Here is a 24,575-nt window from a genome sequence, read left to right as displayed (position 1 = left end):
CGGCTTATCGCCAACATTCAGGGTGAAGTCCGAGCACCGGTCCCTGAGGGCGGTCCGCCCCCTCCCCCTCCCCGTTCGATCTCGCTGCTCGACGAGGGGGATCGGCGGAGGGCGGCGGATGCCTCCAGGAGGGCTTCCCTTCCTGATATGCCACCTTTAGAGCCCATTACTCCTCCAAGGCAACAGGGCGCTGGGACGGTCCCTGATATTCGGAGTCCTGGGCATACTGCATCGCAGGAAGAGTTCTTCCGCACTCCATACCAGACTTGGGTGGCGCTGCGTGAGTCCGCGTCCTTGCCACCTCTGCGATCCACCGCTTCGAGCCCCATCCATTCCTTAGAGGCTTCGGGGGATCGTGCGATGCACAGAAGTTCTCGCTCCCCATCCCGGCACCGGGAGGGGCATCGTTCTCGTCATTCATCTCGACACTCCTCACGTCATTCGGAAGTGTCCCCACAGAAAAAGATGCAACGTTTGGGATACTCATCGTCCGATGTTTCCCAACCGGAGGGACCAGAATATGAGGAACCATCTACCTCTTATTCTCCATGCCGGTCTCAGCTCTCCCTAGACCCGGAGGCTTCCACTTCGTCTAGTCCGTCTCGGCGGCCGGCCTTGGCGGACCAATTGTCTTTCTCATCTTTTCTCCGACAGATGGCGGATGACTTAGATGTGACTTTGGATACTGGATCTAAATATTCTAAAGAGTATTTGGATACGATGCATTTGCCTCACCCTCCGGCGGAGACTCTTCGGCTTCCTTTGCATAAATTGCTGGACCAGACTTTCATGCGCTGTTTTGAGACACCGTATTCTATCCCTGCGGTTCCCAGTAAGCTGGATGCTCGATACCGCATCGTTCACCACAAGGGGTTTGAGGGAGCTCAACTTTCTCATCAGTCTCTGCTGGTCGAGTCTTCTCTCAAGCGTTCTCACCCTTCCCAGGTCTACGCTTCTGTGCCTCCGGGCAGGGAGGGGAGAACGATGGACAAGTTTGGTAGACGAGTTTACCAAAATTCGATGATGGCGACTCGAGTGCTCAATTACAATTTTTTCTTCTCTTCCTATTTGGATTTCTTCTTGCCGGTCCTCCGCAAGTTCGTCCCTTTCATCGATGCTGAAGCTCGTTTCCAGTTTGAGGAGGTGGTGGCAACCCTGTCCCAGTTGCGGCTGCAACTGATGCAATCCTCCTACGATGCCTTCGAGCTCTCGGCACGTGCTGCGGCCTGCTCAGTCGCCATGCGTCGCCTGGCCTGGCTTCGCACTATTGATATGGATCCGAACCTCCAAGACAGATTGGCTAATGTGCCTTGTGCGGGAGCGGATCTATTCGATGAGTCTATCGAGACTGTTACTAAAAAGCTTTCGGACCACGAGAAGTCTTTTCAATCCATTCTGCGTCCTAAGCCTAAGCCTCAACAGTCTCGTCCATCTAGACCACCTCAAATCTACCAGAGGCGTTATCAACCAAGACAGGCTCCCCTAGCGAGACAGCCTGCAAAGAGGCAGCCTCCACAGAAGTCTCAGCAGAAGCCTCAGATGCCGGCTGCACCCAAGGCCACTCAGCCTTTTTGACTCTCTTCCAGGGAGCATAACCGACGTTCTGTCTTCCCTTGTTTTTCCCATCGGGGGTCGACTCCACCATTTTTATCATCAATGGGAGTCGATCACCTCGGACCTTTGGGTCCTTACCATCGTAAGAGAGGGATACTCTCTTCATTTCCAACGGGTCCCCCCGGACCACCCGCCAAGAGAGTATCCTTCCAACTCGATGCAGACCGCTCTTCTTCTACAGGAGGCGCAGGCTCTGCTTCGGCTTCGAGCCGTCGAGCCGGTGCCAGTAGATCAGCAAAACCGGGGGTTCTACTCCCGGTATTTCTTGGTTCCGAAGAAGACGGGCGATCTGCGTCCCATTTTGGACCTTCGAGTCCTCAACAAGTTTTTGGTCAAGGAGCGGTTCCGCATGCTGACCCTTGCTTCTCTTTACCCCCTACTCGAGCAGAACGATTGGTTATGCTCTCTGGATCTCAAGGAGGCCTACACTCACATTCCGATACATCCGGCCTCCCGCAAGTTTCTCAGATTTCGGGTGGGACATCTCCATCTGCAGTATCGAGTGCTTCCATTCGGCCTTTCCTCGTCTCCCAGAGTCTTCACGAAGTGTCTGGTGGTGGTGGCCGCTGCACTCCGGAACATGGGTCTCCAGGTGTTTCCATACCTCGACGACTGGCTCATCAAGGCACCTTCGGCCCCAGAGGTCATTTCGGCGACCTTGACTACAATTTGTTTCCTGCAGAACTTGGGCTTCGAGATCAACTTCCCCAAATCACATCTTCAGCCCACCCAGTGTCTCCCCTTTATCGGGGCTGTTCTGGATACCATTCAACTTCGAGCATTCCTTCCTCCTCAACGCATGGATGCTCTCCTTCTACTCTGCCAGTCGGTGTCTTCTCGCCAGTCCATCTCGGCGAGACACATGATGGTCCTCTTGGGCCACATGGCATCTACAGTTCATGTGACGCCTTTTGCCAGACTACATCTCAGGATTCCTCAATGGACCCTGGCATCTCAGTGGACTCAGGTGTCCGACCCGTTGTCCCGTCACATTATCGTCACTCCTGCTCTACGGCAGTCTCTTCTCTGGTGGATGACCTCTTCGAATCTATCCAGAGGTTTGCTGTTTCACTCTCCTCCCCACCAGAAGGTTCTCACGACCGATTCATCGAACTATGCATGGGGGGCCCATCTGGATGGTCTTCGCACTCAGGGGTTCTGGACCAGTGCGGAACGACTCCATCAAATCAATCTTCTGGAGCTCAGAGCCATCTTCAATGCTCTCCAAGCCTTTCAGCATCTGCTTCACGACATGGTGATCCTTATTCGCACAGACAATCAGGTCGCCATGTATTATGTCAACAAACAAGGGGGCACGGGCTCGGCCCCTCTTTGTCAGGAAGCTCTTCGAGTCTGGGATTGGGCGGTTCGCCACAACACCTTCCTCAGAGCTGTCTACATTCAGGGGAAGGACAACGTCTTGGCAGACAAATTGAGTCGTCTTCTCCAACCTCACGAATGGACGCTCCATTCCAAACCCCTTCATCAGATCTTCGCTCAGTGGGGAACGCCTCAGATAGACCTCTTTGCAGCGCCCCACAACTTCAAACTGCCTCAGTTTTGCTCCAGGATCTACACTCCTCTCCGCCTCGAGGCAGACGCCTTTCTACTGGAGTGGGGGAATCGCTTCCTTTATGCGTTTCCTCCCTTTCCTCTCATTCAGAAGACTCTGGTCAAGTTAAGATCAGACCATGCCACCATGATCCTGATTGCTCCTCGGTGGCCCAGACAACCTTGGTTCTCCCTTCTACTTCAACTCAGCAGCAGGGAGCCAATACTTCTTCCAGTGTTTCCTTCACTGCTTACTCAACATCAAGGTTCACTGCTTCATCCCAACCTGCAGTCTCTCCACCTGACAGCTTGGTTCCTTTCAACATAACCCCTCACCAGTTTTCTCAAGCTGTGAGGGAGGTCTTGGAGGCTTCCAGGAAGCCTGCTACTCGACAATGCTATTCCCAAAAATGGACGAGATTCTCGACCTGGTGTATTTCCAATGCTACAGACCCTCAGAAAGCTTCTCTATCGTCTGTATTGGACTATCTTCTACACCTGTCCCAGTCTGGTCTCCAGTCTACCTCTATACGAGTCCACCTGAGTGCTATTGCGGCTTTCCATCAGCCTCTACATGGGAAACCTTTGTCTGCTCATCCTGTGGTTTCCAAATTTATGAAAGGACTTTTTCATGTCAATCCTCCTATCAAACCTCCTCCTGTGGTTTGGGATCTTAATGTTGTCCTGTCTCATCTTATGAAGCCTCCGTTTGAACCTCTCAAAACGGCTCCTCTTAAGTATCTCACCTGGAAGGTGGTTTTCCTGGTGGCCCTCACGTCAGCTCGCCGAGTCAGTGAGCTTCAGGCCCTAGTGGCAGATCCACCCTTCACTGTATTCCATCATGACAAGGTGGTTCTCCGTACTCATCCAAAATTCTTACCTAAAGTGGTCTCTGAATTTCACATCAATCAATCCATCGTGCTTCCAGTGTTTTTTCCAAAGCCTCATTCTCATCCTGGGGAATCTGCTTTGCACACTCTGGACTGTAAACGTGCTCTGGCTTTCTACTTGGATCGCACAAAGCCACACAGAACTGCACCTCAACTTTTCGTCTCCTTTGATCCAAACAAGTTGGGACGACCTGTATCGAAGCGCACCATCTCTAACTGGATGGCGGCTTGTATCTCTTCCTGCTATGCCCAGGCTGGATTATCCCTTCCCTGTAAGGTCACAGCCCACAAGGTCAGAGCAATGGCAGCCTCTGTAGCCTTCCTCAGATCGACACCGATTGAGGAGATTTGTAAGGCTGCCACTTGGTCCTCGGTTCATACATTCACCTCTCATTATTGTCTGGATACTTTCTCCAGACGGGATGGACAGTTTGGCCAAACTGTATTACAAAATTTGTTCTCTTAAGTTGCCAACTCTCCCACCATCCCATTGGGGTTAGCTTGGAGGTCACCCACTAGTGAGAATACCTGCCTGCTTGTCCTGGGATAAAGCAATGTTACTTACCGTAACAGTTGTTATCCAGGGACAGCAGGCAGCTATTCTCACGTCCCACCCACCTCCCCTGGGTTGGCTTCTCAGGCTAGCTACCTGAACTGAGGAGACACGCCCGGTACATCGGGCGGGAAGGCACTGGCGCATGCGCGGTGCGGGCATCTCGAAACTTCTAAGTTTCTTCAAGCAAGACATGCTTTCAAGATGTCCGTATCGGGGCTCTGTCGGATGACATCACCCACTAGTGAGAATAGCTGCCTGCTGTCCCTGGATAACAACTGTTACGGTAAGTAACATTGCTATTTCAACTACTTTGATATTGATTGGGTAAATTTAACAGAGCATGCTAGGGAGATAAAATTCCTTGATGAAATCAAGGACTGCTCTATGGAGCAGCTGGTTCAGGAACCGACAAGAGGCTAAGCAATTCTAGACCTAGTTCTTAGTGAAGTGCATGAATTGGTACAAGATGTAATGGTGCTGGGGCCGCTAGATAACGGTGATCATAACATGATCAGATTTGATATAATCTGTGGAATAAGTTCATGCAGGAAATCCAATACAACAGCATTTAACTTTAAAAAAAAGAGACTATGATAACATGAGGAAAACAGTGAAAAAGAAACTAAGAGGAGCAACTACAAAGGTCAAAAACTTACATCAGACATGGATGTTATTCAAAAATACCATCCTGGAAGCCCATTCTAGAGATAGTCCATGTATTTAAAAAGGAGGAAGGAAGACCAAATGGCTGCTGGCATGGTTAATAAGTGAGGTCAAGGAAGCTATTGGAGCTAAAAGAAAATCCTTCAGAAAGTGGAAGAAGGAACCGACTGAAAATAATTGTAAACAGCACAAGGAATGGCAAGTCAAATCCAAGGCGCTAATAAGGAAGGTAAAGAGACCTTGAAAAGAAGATTGCGCTGGCAGCAAAAACAGTAAAAACTTTTTTGGGTATATTAAAAGCAAGAAGCTGGGATGAGAATCAGTTGAACTGCTAGATGAGCAAGAGATAAAAGAAGCTCTCAGGGAAGACAATAGCGAAATTAAAGAAATTCTTTACTTCAGTGAGGAAGATATGGAGGAGTTACCAGTGCCAGAAATGGTATTCAATTCAGATGAATCGGAAAAACTCAAACAAATCTCTAACGCTGGAAAATATAATGGGTCAATTTGACAAAACAAACAGTAGCAAATCGCCTGGAGCAGATGGTATACATCCTAGAGTGCTGATAGAATTGAAAACTGAACTTGCAGAGCCATTGTTTGTAATTTGTAATTTTTCTTTAAAATCCAGCATAGTACCGCAAGACTGGAAGGTGGCCAATGTGACGCCAATTTTTTTAAAAGGGTTCCAGATGTGATCAAGGAAATTATAGACCGATGAGTCTGATGTCAGTGCAGGCCAAATTGTAGACACTATTATAAAGAACAAAATAGCAGAACTTGTACATAAGCATCAATTAATAAGAGAAAGATAGCGTGGATTTAGTCAAGGGAAATCTTGCTTCACCAAACTATTGCATTTCTTTCAAGGGGTGAAAAAGGTTGAGCCAGTTGATATTGTGTATTTGGATTTTTAAAAGGCATTTGACAAAGTACCTCTTGAAAGACCTCTGAGGAAATTAGAGAGTCATGGGATAGGAGGTAATGTCTTATTATGGATTAAGAGCTGGTTGGAAGACAGAAAACAGAGTAGGTTTAAATGGTCAACACAGACCATAGGAGTGCTGATTGAAAGGCTCTGCTTTTCTCAATCCCTGACGCAGCCACAAGACAAAAAACTTGGCCATTGGTGGGGATAGGAACCTTAGCTGCCTTTCTACACATTTCAAGGTAAGTTTATTGTTACTTCTTTAATGTTTGGCACAGTGACTGCCTTGAATGAATAGTGCCTGTGAAGCATTTAACTGTTGTAGTAACTGTTTATGTACCTCTTTCACTTATCCTTGAGGTCAGACGGAGGTTTTTATGCCTGTGAAGTTATTAGCCCTTTCCAGTTAGAAGAGGGCTTTCTCCCTAATGGGGCTCTGAGGCTTTTCCTCCTGAACACCTATGGACTTGCTTTAGCTAGTTTACACTGTTTTTTGTTTATACTGTATGTTTAAATAGTGGGGTTCCCCAGGGGTCTGCTGCTTTTTAACATATTTACCAATGATCTAGAAATGGGAATAACTAGTGAGATAATTCAATTTGCTGATGACACAAAGTTGTTAAATCGCAAGAGGATTGTGAAAAATTGCAAGAGGACCTTGAGAGACTGGGCATCAAAATGGCAGATAACGTTTAATGTGAGCAAATGTAAAGTGATGCATATGGGAAAGAAGAACCCAAACTATAGCTTTCACGTTGGGAGTCACTGCCCAGGAAAAGGATCTAGGTGTCATATAGTTGAGGATACGTTGAAACCCTCAGCTCAATATGCGGCAGCAGCTAAGAAAGCGAATAGAATGTTAGGAATTACAGGAAAGGAATGGAAAGCAAAATGAATGTTATAATCCTATGATACAACTTCATCTTGAATTCTGATTGCCTTATCTCAAAAAAACATTTAGCAGAATTAGAAAAGGTACAGAGAAGGGCGATAAAAGGGATGTAGCGACTTCCCAATGAGGAAAGGCTAAGGTGGCTAGGATCTTCAGCTTGGAGAAGAGACAGCTCGGGGATGATATGATAGAGGTCTATAAAATACTGAGTGGAGTGGAAAAGGTAGACATAAATCGCTTGTTTACTCTTTGCAAAAAGAACTAAGGGGCATACGATGAAACTACTAAGTAGTAGATTTAAAGCAAACCAGAGAAAATCATTCTTCCCACAACGTATAATCAATCTTTTGGAATTTGTTGCCAGAGAATGTGGTGAAATTAGTTAGCTTAGCAGGGTTTAAAAAAGTTTGGCTAATATCCATTATTGAGATGGCTTGGGGAATCCACTGCTTATTCCTAGGATAAGCAGCATAAAATCTGTTTTTCTACGTAGGACCTAGGTTGGCCACTGTTGGATACAAATACTGGGCCTTTGATGGACCTTCAGTCTGTCCCAGTATTGCAGTTCTTATGTTCAGTCCTGACTAATCAATAAGAGATTTTTTTGATAACTCAGAATCAGATCAGAATGTTCTAGTGCAGTAGGCATATCATTCTTGAACCTGTCTTTGGCGTTCCTCTGATCGCAGGATCTGGTGTAGAGAGTCTTCCCTCACTCTGGGCTGCCCTGTAATTCCAGTTTTACTCTACATGCGATATGATAGGAGCCTGTCTGTTCTGCTCATGGTTTTATTTAGTCGTGAGGCTTTTCAGTGCTGCAGAGAATCACAGTTATGGGACATCTCTGGCTGCAAGAGGACACATACTCTGAGGGCAGTAGTCTGTAGCCAAGAGGCAGCCTGTTTTGCAGGGCACTTGCTTAGTCAGCCTGCTTTAACAGTCTAGGAGCTCAGAGACCATTCTCTTGGGAGCTAGGCTTGCTCCAGGTTTTGTCCGCAGAGATCTTAAGCGCAGGCTGAGTGGCCCTGTGGCGGTTTTTCACCAGGATCGAGTGCTGACTGCATTTCCTCCCACCTACTTTGTGCATGAGTTCTGGTGGGGGTTTGAGGTCTCAGTCTGGCTGGTAGGACTGAGGAGAAATCTGAAGAAGCAAGCTATCTGGGTTTCTAGGCTTGTCTGAAGCAGAAGTTTTCTCTCTGCAGTTTTCAGCCTAAGCAGCTCCCAGCACCTACATGGCACAGTGAGCACTGGCTGTAACAGCCTATGAGAGAAATCGGAGGGGGAGGGCATCTCTAAAAGTAGTTTTTGAACGTTTCTGAGCTAGGAACAGGGTCTCTAAGATCCTCTTCCCCAAATTTTTTGATCCCTTTACTTAGCTCTTAAGGGTCATTTTTGTTGCTAAAATCACTGCCACTGGTAAAAGCGTATCCCCAGAGAAGCACAGCCATGCATCTGCCGTTAAACCCCAGAATGGAACACAGGAAGTACCTGCAAGGGCCCTCTTGGCATTTGGTCTGGCTTTTGCTCCAGAGTTTATAAGTATGATGTATGAAACGTACTTAAATTGCAGTGGTCGCAGTGACTCCTCAGGGGTTCCCTCCACTGAGCACATTTTTCCCACAGCAGAGCCCTGTGCAAGATATGGGGATATAGTCAGAAGAGTACTGGGATGAAGTGAATTCTGAATCTATGAGGTTCATAATCGAAATGAAAATAAGCCTAAAAACCTGCCTAAATCGACACTTGGACAATCTAAAATACAGGTCGTCCAAGTGCCCTTAGTCAAAACGGGTTTTAGACGTATCTAGATGCACCTTAGGCCTTTTGGTTACCGCTGTGCACCAAGGTGTCCGTGGTATGCAGATTTGGTCTGCCTAAAGGGGGACCAGGATATCAGACTACCCTGTCATCCAGGGTTACTTTCATAGGGCCCAATTGACCTGGAGGATCCAAAGTATTTGGGTCTTATGGCATGGCTCTTGAGCGTACAACTTTAGCACGAAAAGGTGATGATTGCCACTCTCCTAAAATCCAACAATCTGACAGCCTTAGCCGCATACGCAAAGGAGTGGAAGTGCTTCCAGAGCTGGTGTGCACAGAAGAGTGAGGACCTGATCGCAGCACCAGTTTCACTGGTTCTAGCTTCCCCTCCCAAAAAGGCTTCCCTTACCTATTGTATTTATCCTTCCCTATACCCTTTTCTATTTTAATTCTATTGTAACTTTACCTCACTTCCCTCCTGGACTCATGTCAGTCAAGTCTGTCTTTCAATCCCCCCTCAATGTTTTAGATTACGTTTTTAATCTTTTACTGTATTAACTATTTTGTAAACCATCTAGATACTTAGGATTGACAGTATAACAAGAAATTAATAAACTTGGAAACTTCAAGAAGGGCTTGAGAAAGGCCTAGTGGTGTGCTCCCTCAATGTACAGGTAGTGGGTCTTTCATGCTTCAGATCCCAGACTAGTAAAAGGACATTGGACTCTCACCCAGATGTGTCCAGGAAAGGCTAAAGCTGGTAGGGCTCTTCAGCTTGGAGAAGAGACAGCTCAAGGGTGATAGAAGTCTATAAAATACTGAGTGGAATGGAAAGGGTAGCTGTGAATCATTTGTTTACTCTTTTCGAAAATACTAGAACTAGGGGGCATACAATAAAGATTCTAAAAGGTAGATATAAATCAAACTGGAGAAAATATTTCTTCAAACAGCATGTACCGTAACTCTGGAATTTTGTGCCAGAGAATGTGGCAAAATTGGTTAGCTTAGCAGAGTTTTAAAAAGTTTTGGATAATTTCCTAAAAAAGAAGTCCATAGGCCATTATTGAGATGAAATCCACTGCTTATTCCTAGGATAAGCAGCAGAAAATCTGTTTTACTACTTGGGATCTAGTTAGGTACTTGGGACCTAGGTTGGCCACTGTTGGAAACAGGGCTTGATGGATGGGCTTCAGTCTGTCCCAGTATGGCAGTTCTTATGCTTATTATGTCTGCATCCTCCTGTATGTCAATCTTTTCCAACGTGGAGTCTTATTTTTGTTCTGCAGAGGTGGTTTTTGGTGCAGGCCAGAGTGCTGAGTGCTCTGCGCTGCTCCTGACGCTCATAGGAATTCCAGGAGTGTTGGGAGCAACGCGGAGCATTTGACACACTGGCCTGTGCTGGGGACCACTTCCGTGGTTATGTAAAAAGGGGTGAGAGGGTAAATCTAAATAGCCAAACTATGGCTGTCTGGATGAGAATCACAACCCTGTTTAAAAAGCAGCCTCTACTTAACTATGTGATGCAGGGTTCCATGTTAGAAGTCACTGCCCAGGAAAAGGATCTAGGTGTCATCGTTGATGATACATTGATACCCTCAGCTTAATGTGTGGCGGCAGCTAAAAAAGAAAATAGAATGTTAGGAATTATCAGGAAAGGAATCGAAAACAAAGATGAAAATGTTATAATGCCCCTGTATCACTCTATGATACAGTCGCACCTTGAATACTGTGTGCAATTCTGGTCGCCTTATCTCAAAAAAGATATAGAGGAATTAGAAAAGGTACAGAGAAGGGTGACGAAAATGATGAAAGGAATGGGATGACTTCCCTGTGCAGAAAGGCTAAAGTGGCTAAGGCTCTTCAGCTTGGAGAAGAGACTTCCCAGTGGTGATAGTATAGATAAAATACTGAGTAGAAAGGATATATGTGAATCACTTGTTTACTCTTTCCAAAAATACTAGGACTAGGAGGCATGTGATGCTACTAAGTAACATAGAAACATAGAAAATGACGGCAGAAAAGGGCCACGGCCCATCTAGTCTGCCCACACTAATGACCCACCCCCTAACTTCCTCGATGAAGACATCCCACATGCCAATCCCATCTTTTCTTAAAATCTGGCACGCTGCTGGTCTCAATTACCTGTAGTGGAAGATTATTCCAGCGATCAACCACCCTTTCGGTGAAAAAATATTTTCTGGTGTCGCCATGAAATTTCCCTCCCCTGATTTTCAACAAATGCCCTCTTGTTGCCGTGGGTCCTTTAAGAAAAAAGAGATCTCCTTCCACCTCGATACGTCCCATGACATATTTGAATGTCTCGATCATGTCTCCCTTCTCTCTGCGTTCCTCGAGTGAGTATAGCTGCAACTTACCCAGCCGTTCCTCATACGGGAGATCCTTGAGTCCTGAGACCATTCTGGTGGCCATTCGCTGATCCGACTCAACTCTCAGCACGTCTTGTTGATAATGTGGCCTCCAGAATTGTACACAGTATTCCAGATGGGGTCTCACCTTGGATCTGTACAACGGCATTATAACCTCTGGCTTACGGCTGATGAAACTTCTACGGATACGACCTATGATTTGTCTAGCCCTGGATGAAGCTTTTTCCACTTGATTGGCAGTCTTCATGTCTTCGCTAATGATCACCCCCAAGTCACGTTCTGCTACAGTCCTTGCTAGGATCTCACCATTTAGGGTGTAAGTCCTGCATGGATTTTTGCCGCCAAGGTGTATGACCTTACATTTTTTGGCATTGAAACTTAGTTGCCAAGTCTTTGACCAATGCTCCAGCGGGAGTAGGTCCTGCGTCATACTGTCGGGCACTGTGCTTTTGTCTATTGTGCTTTTGCCTACTATGTTGCATAGTTTGGCATCATCGGCGAATAATATAATTTTACCTCGAAGCCCTTTAGCCAAGTCTCTTACGAAGATGTTAAATAGGATCGGGCCCAAGACCGAGTCCTGCGGTACTCCGCTGATCACCTCCGTCGTATCAGGGAGGGTACTGTTTACCACTATCCTCTGAAGTCTACCCCCAAGCCAGTCCTTAACCCATGCAGTTAATGTAGTAGATTTAAAACAAATCAGAGAAATATTTCTTCACACAATGTGTAATTAAACTCTGGAATTCATTACAGAGAATGTGGTGAAATCAGTTAGCTTAGCAGGGTTTAAAAAAAGGTTTGAATAATTTCCTAAAAGAGAAGTCTACAGGATAAGCAGCATAAAATCTATTTTACTACTTGGGATCAAGCTAGGTACTTGGGATTTGAGTTGGCCACTGTTGGAAACAGGATACTGGGCTTGATGGACCTTTGGTCTGGCTCAGTATGGCGATTCTTATGTTCTCTGTATGATCCTTTGGAGATGGTGTTTTTAGTGGCAGCCACATCAGGTGTCTGAACTACAGACTTTATCCTGTAGAGAACCTTTTCTCAGATAGACGAGGATATCACTGACTGTGGACAGTCCCCTCTTTCTTGCTGAAAGTAGTCTCCAGTTTTCACATCAACCAGGAAGTACGGTGGCCGTCTTTCACACCCTTGGGGGGCCAAGAAAAGTAACAAAGCTATGAAATTGCTGGATGTGCGCAGTGTGTTGCTTCGTTATCTGGACGTGATAAATGAGTTTTGACTGTCGGATCATCTCTTTGTGCTGGTGGATACTGGCCACTGGAGCCGTTGGCTTCAAAAGCAACTATTTCTAGATGGATTCGTATGGCTATTTCTTTAGCTTATATTGGCAGCGAAAAGCAACCTCCCATATTCTTAAAGGCCTATTCCACTAGGAGTGTACAGTGTTCTCCCCAGAAATTTTTTCCAGCCGGGTGGCATGAAAAAGTAGCTGGGTGGGGTGGGCGAGACAGGGAAATTTGATGGTGGGGAAAATTAAGGGCTCCTTTTACAAAGATGTGTTAGCACCTTAATGCGCGGAATAGCATGCGCTAAATTGCCGCGCATGTAGCCGCTACCGCCTCTTAACAGGCGGTAGTTTTTCAGATAGCATACGCTAATCCGGTGTGTGCGCTAAAAACACTAGTGCACCTTTGTAAAAGGAGCCCTAAATGTGTACTATTTTTATTAATTATTATTTTCCAATGTTCACTATTGCTTCCTTTTTTAAGGTTTGACACTTGTGCCAGAATATTTTTACTAAATTTAAGAAGTATCCAATTCTAGAAGTGAATAATTAGATATTCGCCCTCTTTCAAATGGTATAGAGCAGTGGTCTCAAACTCAAACCCTTAGTGGGGCCACATTTTGGATTTGTAGGTACTTGGAGGGCCACAGAAAAAATAGTTAATGTCTTATTAAAGAAATTACAACTTTGCATGAGGTAAAACTCTTTATAGTTTATAAATCTTTCCTTTACCAGTTAAAGGAAAGATTTATAAACTATAAAGAGTTTTACCTCATGCAAAATTGTCATTAATTATTTTTTCTGCGGCCCTCCAAGTACCCTATTTTTTCTGCAGCCCTCATATTTAAAGTTTAATATTTTTCCTTTCTCAAAACTGACACATTTCAATCACTATATTGAAAATAAAATCATTTTCCCTACCTTTGTTGTCTGGTGACTTTATTTTTCTGAAAACAACAGACGGCAGATAATGTACAAGATGCAGGCATTGTTTATTAGTAAATGCAGTAACATATACAACAAACACACATATATATGCAGCAACATATATAACAAACACACGCCAATCACGATCAAATGGGGTCAAGCAAGTCTTACACAATGCCATTTGATCGTGATTGGTGTGTGTTTGTTATCTTTTATGCAGTTTGCTTTATACCTTAACCACCATGGACCCCTGAGGAAGGCGTGTTGTCCGAAACCTGGACCGTGTCGGGTCCCTTGGTTGGCTATAAGGTTGTATATGTTACTGCATTTACTAATAAACAACGCCTGCATCTTGTACATTATCTGCAGTCTGTTCGTTGTTTTCTGGTTGCTGTTGTTTACTGCAGACTACGTTGGACTTTCTTTCTCCCTTTTGTGCATCGACTTTATTTTTCTGTGCATTTAACTATGTTTCCAGGGTCTTCTTGTCCTTTGACTGTTTTTCTCTCCGTCTTCACTTTCTGCCTTGCATCCATCTTTGGCATTAACTTAATATTCAATTTTTCTGCTTTCTTTTCAAAATCTGTTTCCATGTCTTACCTTCCCTTCTATTTCTCTCTTCTTCTGTCCCTATTTCCATGGGCTGCATCTCTTTCTTTCCTTTCTCTCCATCCCTCCTTCCTTCCTTTCCCCTGGTCTGGCATCTGTCGCCTTCCCTCCCCCAACTTTTTATTTCTTTCACCCTGCCCCCTTCTTTCTTTCTCTCTCTATCCATGCCCCCATTCTTTCTATATGTCTGTATTTCTCTCTCTCTCTCTCCGTGCCCCCTTTCTTTCTTTTTTTCTTTCTCCATGCCCGCCCTTTCTCTCTCCATGCCCCTTTCTGTCTGTGTCCCGTTTCCCTTCTTTCTTTCTGTCCCCCCCTTTCTTTCTTTACTTCTCCCTGCCCTCCCCCAAGCCACCACCATTGGGGAACAGGCCGCCACCGCCGCATTCAGGTAACAGGCCGCCACCGCCGCAATCGGGGAACAAGCTGCCGCCGCCACAATCGGGGAACAGGCCAGTGCCGAGGTCTTAACTCTCCCTGCATATCTTCCCCAGCGCGGGCCAACCAATTCACGCCACCTGACGTCAATTCTAACGTCAGGGAGGAACTTCCTGGCCAGCCAGGCAGCAATTGGCTGGCCCAGAACTTCCTCCCCAACATTAGAATTGAACGTCGGGTGGCGAGAATTGGTTGGCTCCAAGCTGGGGAAGATATGTAGGGAGAGCTAAGACCTCGGGCGCTGACCTATTCCCTGATTGCGGTGGCTTGGGGGAGGGCAGTGGGGAAGGGAAGCAGATTGGGGACCCCTGCTTTAGGCAAGGACAGATCGCGGACCGCAAAATAGTCCCTAGGGGGCCGCATGTGCCCCGCGGCTGCGTGTTTCAGACCGCTGGTATAGAGGTTTAAAAAAGGGAAATGCGTTAATGAAATCATTAGGTTCAATCTAGCCATTTATTTCTGCATGAATTTAAACAACTAAAAAAAAAGATAAATATAGCTCATCCAGTCATACAAGAAACATCTCTACAGCACCTCTAATAATATTTTGATCACTATATTCCTTCCTGAGGTCTCACTGAGGATATGAAATAGATGCGATCCCCACTTCCAAACCTCTTCCACATAATTTGAAGGAGACCTGTGTGATCGCACTACAGCAAAATAAAAAAGTAGCAGATAAAAATCAAAGTGATAGCTAGGCAAAACAGTTTAGGTAAAAATGCAGGTAATAATTAGCAATGTATTAAAAATATTTTATTTTTATTTGCTTATAATGTCATTTGAAAGCTGTTTGATGTTAATACAGCTTTAATTTAATTCATTATAGTGTGTGTGTGTGTGGGGGGGGGGGACACTACATCAACAGTAAAGTTAGCATTGGGTCATTAAATCCAGTGGCGTACCTAGTATATATGACAGCCAATGCTGATCAATTTTTAATAACCCCCTCCTCTATATAAAAAAAGTTATTTTTAGAAATAATCCATGAGTTACACAACAAGGGTGCACCTAGGAAAAGGCAGCATCTTAAACACTGCAGTGAGCACTAGAACACCAACACATGCATTGTAAAACTAAACAAGCCAGATCCTGCACAGTCAATGCTAACAGAAAGCCATGTCCTTTTCATACACACAGAACAGAGATACACCCTTGCCTAATATGGAATAATCACAGACTAAAAATAGAAATATGTAGATAAAAGTTAAACTGAAACGCCAATAAACCAGACTCTGCATACAATGCAACACCACAGAAACAGTGACACGTACCCTAATACTGTGCAAAATATAAAGACAGTAGATGTAAATTTGAAAAAACTGCTACATAACAATCACCACTTTACAAATTAACAAATATAAATAAAACAGGGAAGAGAGAAATAAGAAAATACCATTTTATTGGACTAATCCATTTTTCAATTAGTAGTAATTAGCTTTCAGAGGCCAAATCTTTCTTCAAGACAGTACAGTATACTGCTGTTATGGTATCCTGTCCTGACCTGAGGAAAGGAGTTTAGTCCCCAAAAAACTGCCTTATTTCCATTTTCTATTGATAAACTTTAATCAATACAGTTACAATACTACTTGATTCTACATAAAGCAACAACAAATTTATTTTTCCACCTTTTGTCGTTTCTGCTTTAATCATCTTCTCTTCACTCTCTTCTTTCTATTCAGCGTTTGTCCTCGCTCCCTTCCATGCAACATCTGTCCTCTCTCTTTGCCCCTTCCACCCAGCCTCTGCCCTCTCTCTCTCTCCCCTTGCATTCACTGTCCACCCTCTCTGCCCTTTCCATCCAGTATCCGCCCTCTCTCTGTTCCATATGGCATCTTCCCTCTTTCTATGTCCCAATAAACTGTATATCCTTTGCCCTTTCTCTCCTTTGTACTCTGTGACCTTTGTACTTTGTGCCTTTGTACTCCTGTGCCCTTTCTCTCCATTTCAGCTTCACCCCCTCTCCATTTTTTTTTGTCTCCACCACTTCCCCTATGCTCTGGCACCTCTATCCCCTTCTCTCCCCCCATGCCCTGGCATCTCTCTCCTCTCCTTCCATCTCCCCCTTCCACTCCATTATCTGGCATCTCTTCTCCTTCCTTTCTCTCCTTCCTTCCTTTCACCTGGTCTGGCATCTGTCTCCTCCCCCTCCCCCTCCCCCCATATGCCCTGACATCTCTCCCCCCTCCATGGTCTGGTAGCTCCTTTCTTTCCCTCCCTCCTATGGTCTTGGCATCTCTTTCCTCTCCTCTCCCTTCCCTGGTCTTCCTTCTCCCCTCTCTCTCCCCAATTGTGTGCAGCAGCAGCACTTCTCTTCCTCTCCTCCCCTCCCCAATTGGATGTTGCAGCAGCATTTCTCTTCCCATCCTTCCCCTCATGCCCTGGAATTTCTCTTCTCTCCTATGTCTCCCTCTGCTTCCTTGCTCTGGCACCTTTCTTTCCTTTCCCTCTGGTCTGGCATTTGTCTCCTTAGTTTCCCTTCTCTCCCCTCCCCATGCCCTGGCATCTCACTCCTCTCCCCTACCCCCTCCATTATCTTGCATCTCCACTCCTTCTTTTCTCTCCCTCTTTCCTTCCTTTCCCCTGGTCTGACATCTGCCTCCTTCCCTCCCCCCATAGTCTGGTATCTCCTTTCTTTTCCCTCCCTCCTATGGTCTTGGCATCTCTTTCCTCTCCTCTCCTTTCCTTGGTCTTCCTCCCCCCTGCCCCCCATTGGGTGCAGCAGCAGCATTTCTCTCCCCCCTAATTGGGTGCAGCAGTAACAGCATTTCTCTCCCCCCATCACTTCTCCCCCCCCCCCCCCGCCTCGGTCGGCAGATTCGCTACAGGCTAAGGCAGGAGAAAGGTCAGCGATGGAGGTAAGCTTACAACTTGGAACTCTTCCTTGCTTCGGGCCTTCCTCGCTGCTGGGTCCTGCCTTCATGGAAACAGAAAGTAGGCAGGACCCGGCAGCGAGGAAGACCCGATGCAAGCAAGAACACCAAGTTGTAAGCTTTCCTCCCTGCCCTATCTCCCGCCTTAGCCTGTAGCGAATCTATTTCTCGGACCTACTTCATTTCTCTTAGGTACCTTCTCCCTCCGTTAGCCAGCAGCAGTTACTGAAGCACGCAGCTGCGAGCTTCCGCTTTTCCTCTTTCCGATTGGTTTCGCTTTGTGCAGGAGCGTCTTGTGAGATAAGCTGCAGATTAGTGCAGAACAAAAGTAAACACGACGTCGGGGTTCTTCCTGTTTGTGCACTGGGTCATAATGAGCCTGCAGCCCCTGTCTCCAACTGCGATTGTAAAAATCGACCAGCAGTAGGAAAATTGTTTAAAAAAGTAAAGCTGAAAACCCTTTTTCTGGCGCTTAAAAAAAAAAAAAAAGTCAGGCGGAGGCGAATTTGCAGCCAAGATGACAGCCGGGCGCTCACCTAATCTAGCCGGGCGGGGTGCCCGGCTGAAAGGCGCTAGGGAGAACACTGAGTGTAGCTTCCTCCTGGGCGGAGTCTAGAGTAGAGAATGACATGGGGCAAATTTGTCGCTATTACTGCCCCTGCCCCATTCCTGTAAATCTCTGCCTTAACTGCACAAGCCTTGAACACTTATGATTTTAAAGTGTTTGAGGCTTATGTAGATGAAGACAGAGCTTGCAGGAATTGGGCAGGGACAGGAAAAGAACTCTTGGGGTGGGGAGAAATTTGTCCCCATGTCATTCTCTGGTCTAGAGCAGTTTTTCTGAAGAAATTTGTAGAGCGACCATATATGGTCCTCCCTCCATACTTTCACAAAGTTTTGTAGGGTGAATGTAGCAGCTCAATTGGATACCATGTTCGGATCTTCAGTACTTTTCATCAGGCTCATCTGTCCCACCCTAGATTCTGAGAGACTGCTATGATATGTTGCATAGGTTTAAGAATGATGTGCCTTTTGCACTAGAAGGGAGGATTAGGGCTTACTTTGATGATCTTCTTTCTGGTAAATAGGCACATCATTCTTGAAGCTGACCCTGTCAGATGCTCATTAGCCTGCTTGTTGTCTCAGATTTGTCTGTAGTACCAGATATCTTGTTTCTTTCCTCTGTCCAGCACAGTCAAGGATTAGGAGAGACCACTCCTATTTTGAAGTACAGGTTGCACTCAAGTAGGTGGCTTGTTCACTCCACCTCGTTATGTTTGTTTCATGATTATTTCATGTTAAATGTTGTGATATGAGCAGAACAGAGTTGTTTCTCAATAGAGTCCCCGTACTCCTCCTCCCTATTATGTTTTTTCTCTAGGACTGACCATCTGCTTTGATATGAACTGAGGAATTACAGGACAGGCCGGAGTGAGGGGATGCAGAGCAGAAAAATGTAAATGAGGCCGTCTACATCAGATCTCACGATCAGAGGTACACAACCCACAAGTTCAAAAATGATGTGCCTTTTTACTAGAAAGAAGATCATCAAGGTAAGTAAAGTACCTAATCTTATGTATTGCAGTTTGCTGTGGAATGGTTTTGAAATGAACAGTAATGAAAATAGAAATGAGAGAAATTGGGCTCATGGATTTGTTTTTAGAGGTTTAACTGTATCAAGGTACATTTTAATTCTATGGTGTGTTTTGTTTGTTTTATTTAAAGTATTGATCAGATCTTAAACTTATTTACTGTATTTCCATGTTTGTATTTCAGTACTTAGACAGAATAGGGCAGCTATTTTTTGGAGTGCCACCTAAGCAGACAACAACTTATGGAGGATTGCTAGGTAATTATGACAAAAAGAGAAATGTTAAGCTGGTTATTACTGAAGCATTTGGGTTTGTAACTCAGTTATCATGCTGTTTACTGAATTTCCTATGTGACACATGCTTCTGAATTTAATTCTGCTCTAATATTTTAGATATGTTACCATTCTAATGACCATGTCAGTTAGTGGAAATACATAACACTGGAAGAAATCATGCTTTACCCATCAAATTACTTAAAGCTTGACTTGAGTACACTTCCATAATCCATGCAGGGACATTTTGCATTTATTTATTCATTTATAAGATTTATGGTTCAACCTTGCAGTAAAAGCCCAAGGTGACGTACAGCCCATAAAAAAAAATTACAACACAATTTGTCTGCTGCGGTTGATGGAGTAGCCCTTGATGTTAAGTAGCAGTGATAGTGGTTTAATGGAGACCAGTGCATGCACATAAATAAAACAAGGTGCCAAAGCACGACTGCTTTGTGCCCTTATTTTTGAGACATTTCCTCATTTCACGATTCTGATGGCAACATGAATCTGTCATCAGAATACTATATTAGAGGAATAAACTGTGGAGAGGAAACAGTTTTTCTTCTATTTATTCTTGTGGAGAGGAAACAGTTTTTCTTCTATTTATTCTTGTTTAGGATAATGAGCTGCTGTGTTTTTTTTTTTCCTGGCAGGAAACCTGTTGAACAGTCTGATGGGTGCAGGAGAGGAGGAGGATATAGGGGAAGGACAAGATGACACTAGCCCCATTGAGCTTGATTGAAAAGATGAGAACTTATCTTGAGGAAATGCATGGATAAGAAAATTGGATAATTTTAAAAGACAATTTCAGAATTTAGGTTCTGCAAGCTATTTCCAATTGATTATGAGGACACCTTCAATCCTGGTAAAAAGGTGCATTAAAATTTCTGGTCTTTATTTATGTCAAAAGGGTAGCCGCAGAACTGGTTGGAATGGTTACTAGCAAACTTTCAATCTGCTGACTGGCAATTTTGACTGCATATTAGTCTTTTATGGTTTCAGATGCAGTATTCCCTTTTGGAAAATAGTGCAAAATAAAATACAAAAAATGTTCCATTTTTAAAATGCATCTTCTTTCAGTTTTTCCTGAACAAAATGTTACTTGGTGTCGGCAAGGACTGACATGAAAGGCAAGGTTAATCATCTTATTACTTTCTGCGAACTTAGTGCCAAGCTTGTTTCAAGATTAGCCAAAGAACCTAAAATGGCGCTTATCACACGCACGCATGCACGCCAAGACTAAAATACCTCCTCTGTGAGCCATTCCTCCCTAGGCCATCCAGTTGGATGACTTTTTGCAGCATGTAAGGAATTCCTATGAAGTTGAGCTGAACCTTACAAAGCCTGTCTGCTTTTTAACTGCTGGAAGCTATCGGTTTCATTTTTTTTTTTTCCTCCCCTTGTGAAGTGATGTTTCAGGATGTAGTCAGTTGGATTTTGAAAGCCACTTCATCCAAATTCTGTGCTTCATGTTACTACACTTAGTCCCATGTGCACAGGATATAAACCTACTCTTTCACCCCCACAAATAAATTTCAGGCATCTGTGGACCTTTTATTTTGCAGTTGATAGTTCTGTAAAATTGTATAAGGCTGGAAGCTGCGTCACAAAAAGCAGCATTGTGTATGGAAATTGTGTGTCATTTCCTAAGCAGTAAACAGAAATTCTTGGAAGCTGAAATTATTTAAGAGAAAAACATAACTCCAAAAAATATTCTTGGGAATGCTATTTATTATTTAGTGGGTGGTGGATTCCTTTAATGTTTTGTGTAAAAGAACAAAATATTCAAATGTTAATAAAAGAATAATTTAAAAACTTTGAGTTAGGCATCCCTTTACACTTTTTCACCATTATAAGCCACTTCATGTTGCCAGTCTAATCAACAGGAAAAGGCAAAACTAATTTTCATTAAGGAGCCAATGTACTAAATTGCGTTAATTTGCATTGAATGCCTGCATTAGCTTTTGCAAGCGATTGGTACATACAAACTAGTTTGCATTGGTGTTATCTAAAACCTCTTCCAGTGAGCTAATGAGATGCAAAACGTGAATATCAAAAACTAAAATTATTCTTCACTGGTGATGTGTGTATTAACACACGCACTTCTATATTTATATTTTCTCTTCTGCAGTAACATGCTTTATTTGCATCTCCTTAATTTCTGCTATTAAACAGCGTATTAAACACCACACTTACACATGAAGAGCTACAGTTAATGCAGTTTAGTATATAAACCTCTGTCTGGCTCAGACTGATACATAAGTGTGCAACATATACTTTTTGTAATTTGCATAGAAGGCAAGATTATTTTGTGTTCTTGTAGGGTCTGAAATAAATGCTGTCTCTGGGCCCTGGTGGTAATGAGATGCGGGTTTGCGTCCTGTTTAAAGTTTGATCGGATCGCCTTACACCCTGAGGCAGCAGATATGTGAAACGCTGGCCATCGTCGGTGTACCGATCAACCGATAAGATAAGTGGATATTTCCTCTATCTTTCTGCACAATACAGCCCTGCTTTAAGTTTACAATTTGTGGGAGCACGATTGGAGGTTTTTTGCCACTGAGGTGTTCGCCCAACCACCTTGGACCACCATTGTGGTGGTGGAAGGGTTCCAGTCTGAGGCTTTTTCCTCCATTCATTTGAAACTCCCTTCATTGAAACTGCAGCAGTACTGTTCACTTTTTTGTGACATTCATTATATTGTTTTGGTGAAAGTGTACAATCTAACATTATTGATTTTCACACATCCGAGTTGTTTTTGCTTGGTAATATTTTGTAAGACATTCAGGAGTGTATGTCAATTTGTTCCCCCCCTCTCCCATATTAGTTCAAGATCCCCAAGTGCATGGACTGAGGTCATATCCAACAGCTGCTGTTTTAATTGGTAAGAACATAAGATTAGTCATACTGAGTCGGACCAATGGTCCATCTAGCCCAGTATCCTGATTCCACAGTGGCCAATCTAGGTCACCTGGCAAAGACCCAAATAGTAGCAACACTCCATGCTACTGATCCAGGGCAAGCAGTGGCTTTTCCCCATATTTGTATCAATACCAGACTGAACTTTTCTTCAGGAACTTGTCCATACCTTTCTTTAAAACTTGTTATGTTAACCGCTGTAACCACCTCCTTTGGCAACAAGTTCCAGAGCTTAACTATTCTTTGAGTGGAAAAATATGTCCTATTTGTTCTAAAAATATTCCCATGTAATTTCATTGAGTGTTCCCTGGTTTTTGTACTTTTGGAAAGGGTGAAAAATCGATTTCACTCTTACCTATTCTACACCTCTTAGGATTTTGTAGGCCTCAACCGTCTCTTTTCCAACTGAAGAGCCCCTTTAGTCTCTCCTCCTCCACTATATCTGTTTTTAATCAATATTTGTATTGATGTATTTTGTAATACAATATACACATAACAGACCAATAATTTTTCTTTTTTTTTTAACTTGAAATCTTTATTAAAAGTTTGTGTTATACAAGCAAAAGGTAGATACCAAAGCTCAATCACCCCATAGTATGTAACCAAACAAAAAAACAGCAAAATCAGCAGTCGCCATAAAACAAAAAAAAAACATCATTGACAGACAGATATCCCCTGCAATGAATTTCAAATCCCCCCACCCCTCCCAAACAAATTGAAATATTCAAAGTGGACAACTCCCTGTTGTTCCTTCAGGCAGTTATCCCCACAACAACAATCCCCCAATTCCCTTAGCCCCAGTAAGCTTAAACCAAAGTATCAATCTTGTCCATAATAACAGTCCAAGTTCGAATAGATGAAAAATAGTGCCCATGCTGTTTGGCAATGGAAAGTTCCATGGTACACAGTTGATGAAATTTCAGGGACCATTCTAACATAGCAGGTGCCTCAGTTCTTTTCCAGTGACTAGCAATTAAACATTTAGCCGCAGCCAGACCCCAACGGCAGAGTTTAGTTTGCCAGGCATGTTCACACACATTATGTAAGCCCAATAAACAATCCGTTGGTACCACCGGAAGCACAAATTGTAACAATTGGGATAAACAACCAACAACACGTTTCCAAAAAATTTGTAAAGGAAAACAATCCCACCATATATGTAAAAATGTGCCCACAGCCCCCCCACACCTCCAACACATTGCTGAAGACCCCGGAAACATTTTTTGTAACCTAGCGGGCGTATAATACCACCTGGTAAACACCTTGTAGGCATTCTCCTGTATAAGAACACAAGAGGAGGCCTTACCCACTTCAAGACAAAGTTGGTTCCATTCCCTCTCCGAAAAAGAACATCCCAAGTCCCGTTCCCAAACGTCTTTATATTTAGGATGAAAGGCAACCGAGCCCCTGAAATATTGATAGAGAACTGAAATGGGTTTGGGCAGACTATGAAGTGTAAGCCACAGGTGTTCCAAAGGAGCCAGGGACTTGATCGATTCCCCAGACCAGCCCTGCGATTGAATAAAATGGCGAGTTTGAGAGTAAGCCAAGAAATCCCCCTGAGGCAAATCAGTACTCCGCCGAAAGGCCTCAAAGGATACCAAAATCCCCTTATGGAGGACATCCGAAAATGTCCGGAGCCCTAGACGCTCCCAGCGCAAAAAGACCGAGCTCTCCCTACCCGCTGGGAAAAAAGGTTCATCACACAACGCCCCCAAGAGTGAGGGCACCATCCCTGCCCCCCATTTCTTCCGCGTCTCACACCATATCCTCAAAAGATGATTCAAAATAGGATTGCTCAAAGTTCTAAATACCACTCGCTCTGACAAAGAAGACCAAATGAAGGATCGTAAGACCCGATTACCCAGTAGTTGCTGTTCCAATTGAACTACACATTTTTGTTCAGCTATGTCCCAATCCAACAATAGTCTCAACTGCGCCGCCCTATAATACCAGAACAAATTGGGAAGCGCTCGCCCCCCAGACTCCCGAGGCAACCACATACACTGGCGAGAAATCCGGGGCGGTTTCCCCTTCCAAATAAATCTAAAGAATAAGGCATGAAGGTCTTTTAACACCACCGACGGGAGCGGTATAGGCAATGTTTGAAAAAGAAATAGTAAACAAGGTAGAATGTTCATTTTAATAACCGCGATCCGTCCCCACCAAGACAACCACAACCCAGACCACCGCTGTAAATCCGCCCTAATCTGTCGAATTATGGGGATGTAATTCAAATTATATAGCTGGGAAATATCTCTAGAAATATAAATCCCCAAATACTTAAGCGCCCCAGAAGCCCAACGAAATGTAAATTTCCCCGATAATCCCCGTTCATCATCAGCAGTCAAGGTGATTCCCAACAATTCCGACTTATCCGGATTAACAGAAAAACCAGACACCGATCCATATTCAGCAAAAAGGTCTAACAAGATAGGAAGGGAA

At 44.3% G+C, this 24,575-nt stretch overlaps 1 protein-coding gene across 1 annotated transcript in view; it reads left to right on the top strand.

Annotated features, from left to right (window-relative positions):
* GET4 (guided entry of tail-anchored proteins factor 4) overlaps positions 1 to 21,026 on the top strand; it is a 55,820-nt gene extending 34,794 nt beyond the window's left edge. The window contains 2 exon segments of the mRNA XM_033914882.1: positions 19,121 to 19,193; positions 19,865 to 21,026. Of these exon segments, the coding sequence (XP_033770773.1) occupies positions 19,121 to 19,193; positions 19,865 to 19,953 (162 nt within the window). The 3' untranslated portion in view covers positions 19,954 to 21,026.
* Positions 21,027 to 24,575: the final 3,549 nt, after the last annotated feature.

This window comes from Geotrypetes seraphini, chromosome 11, assembly GCF_902459505.1.
Source record: "Geotrypetes seraphini chromosome 11, aGeoSer1.1, whole genome shotgun sequence".
In the NCBI taxonomy this organism is placed as follows: domain Eukaryota; kingdom Metazoa; phylum Chordata; class Amphibia; order Gymnophiona; family Dermophiidae; genus Geotrypetes; species Geotrypetes seraphini.
Note: the sequence above shows the minus strand (reverse complement) of the source record. Positions and strands in the feature narration are given on the sequence as shown.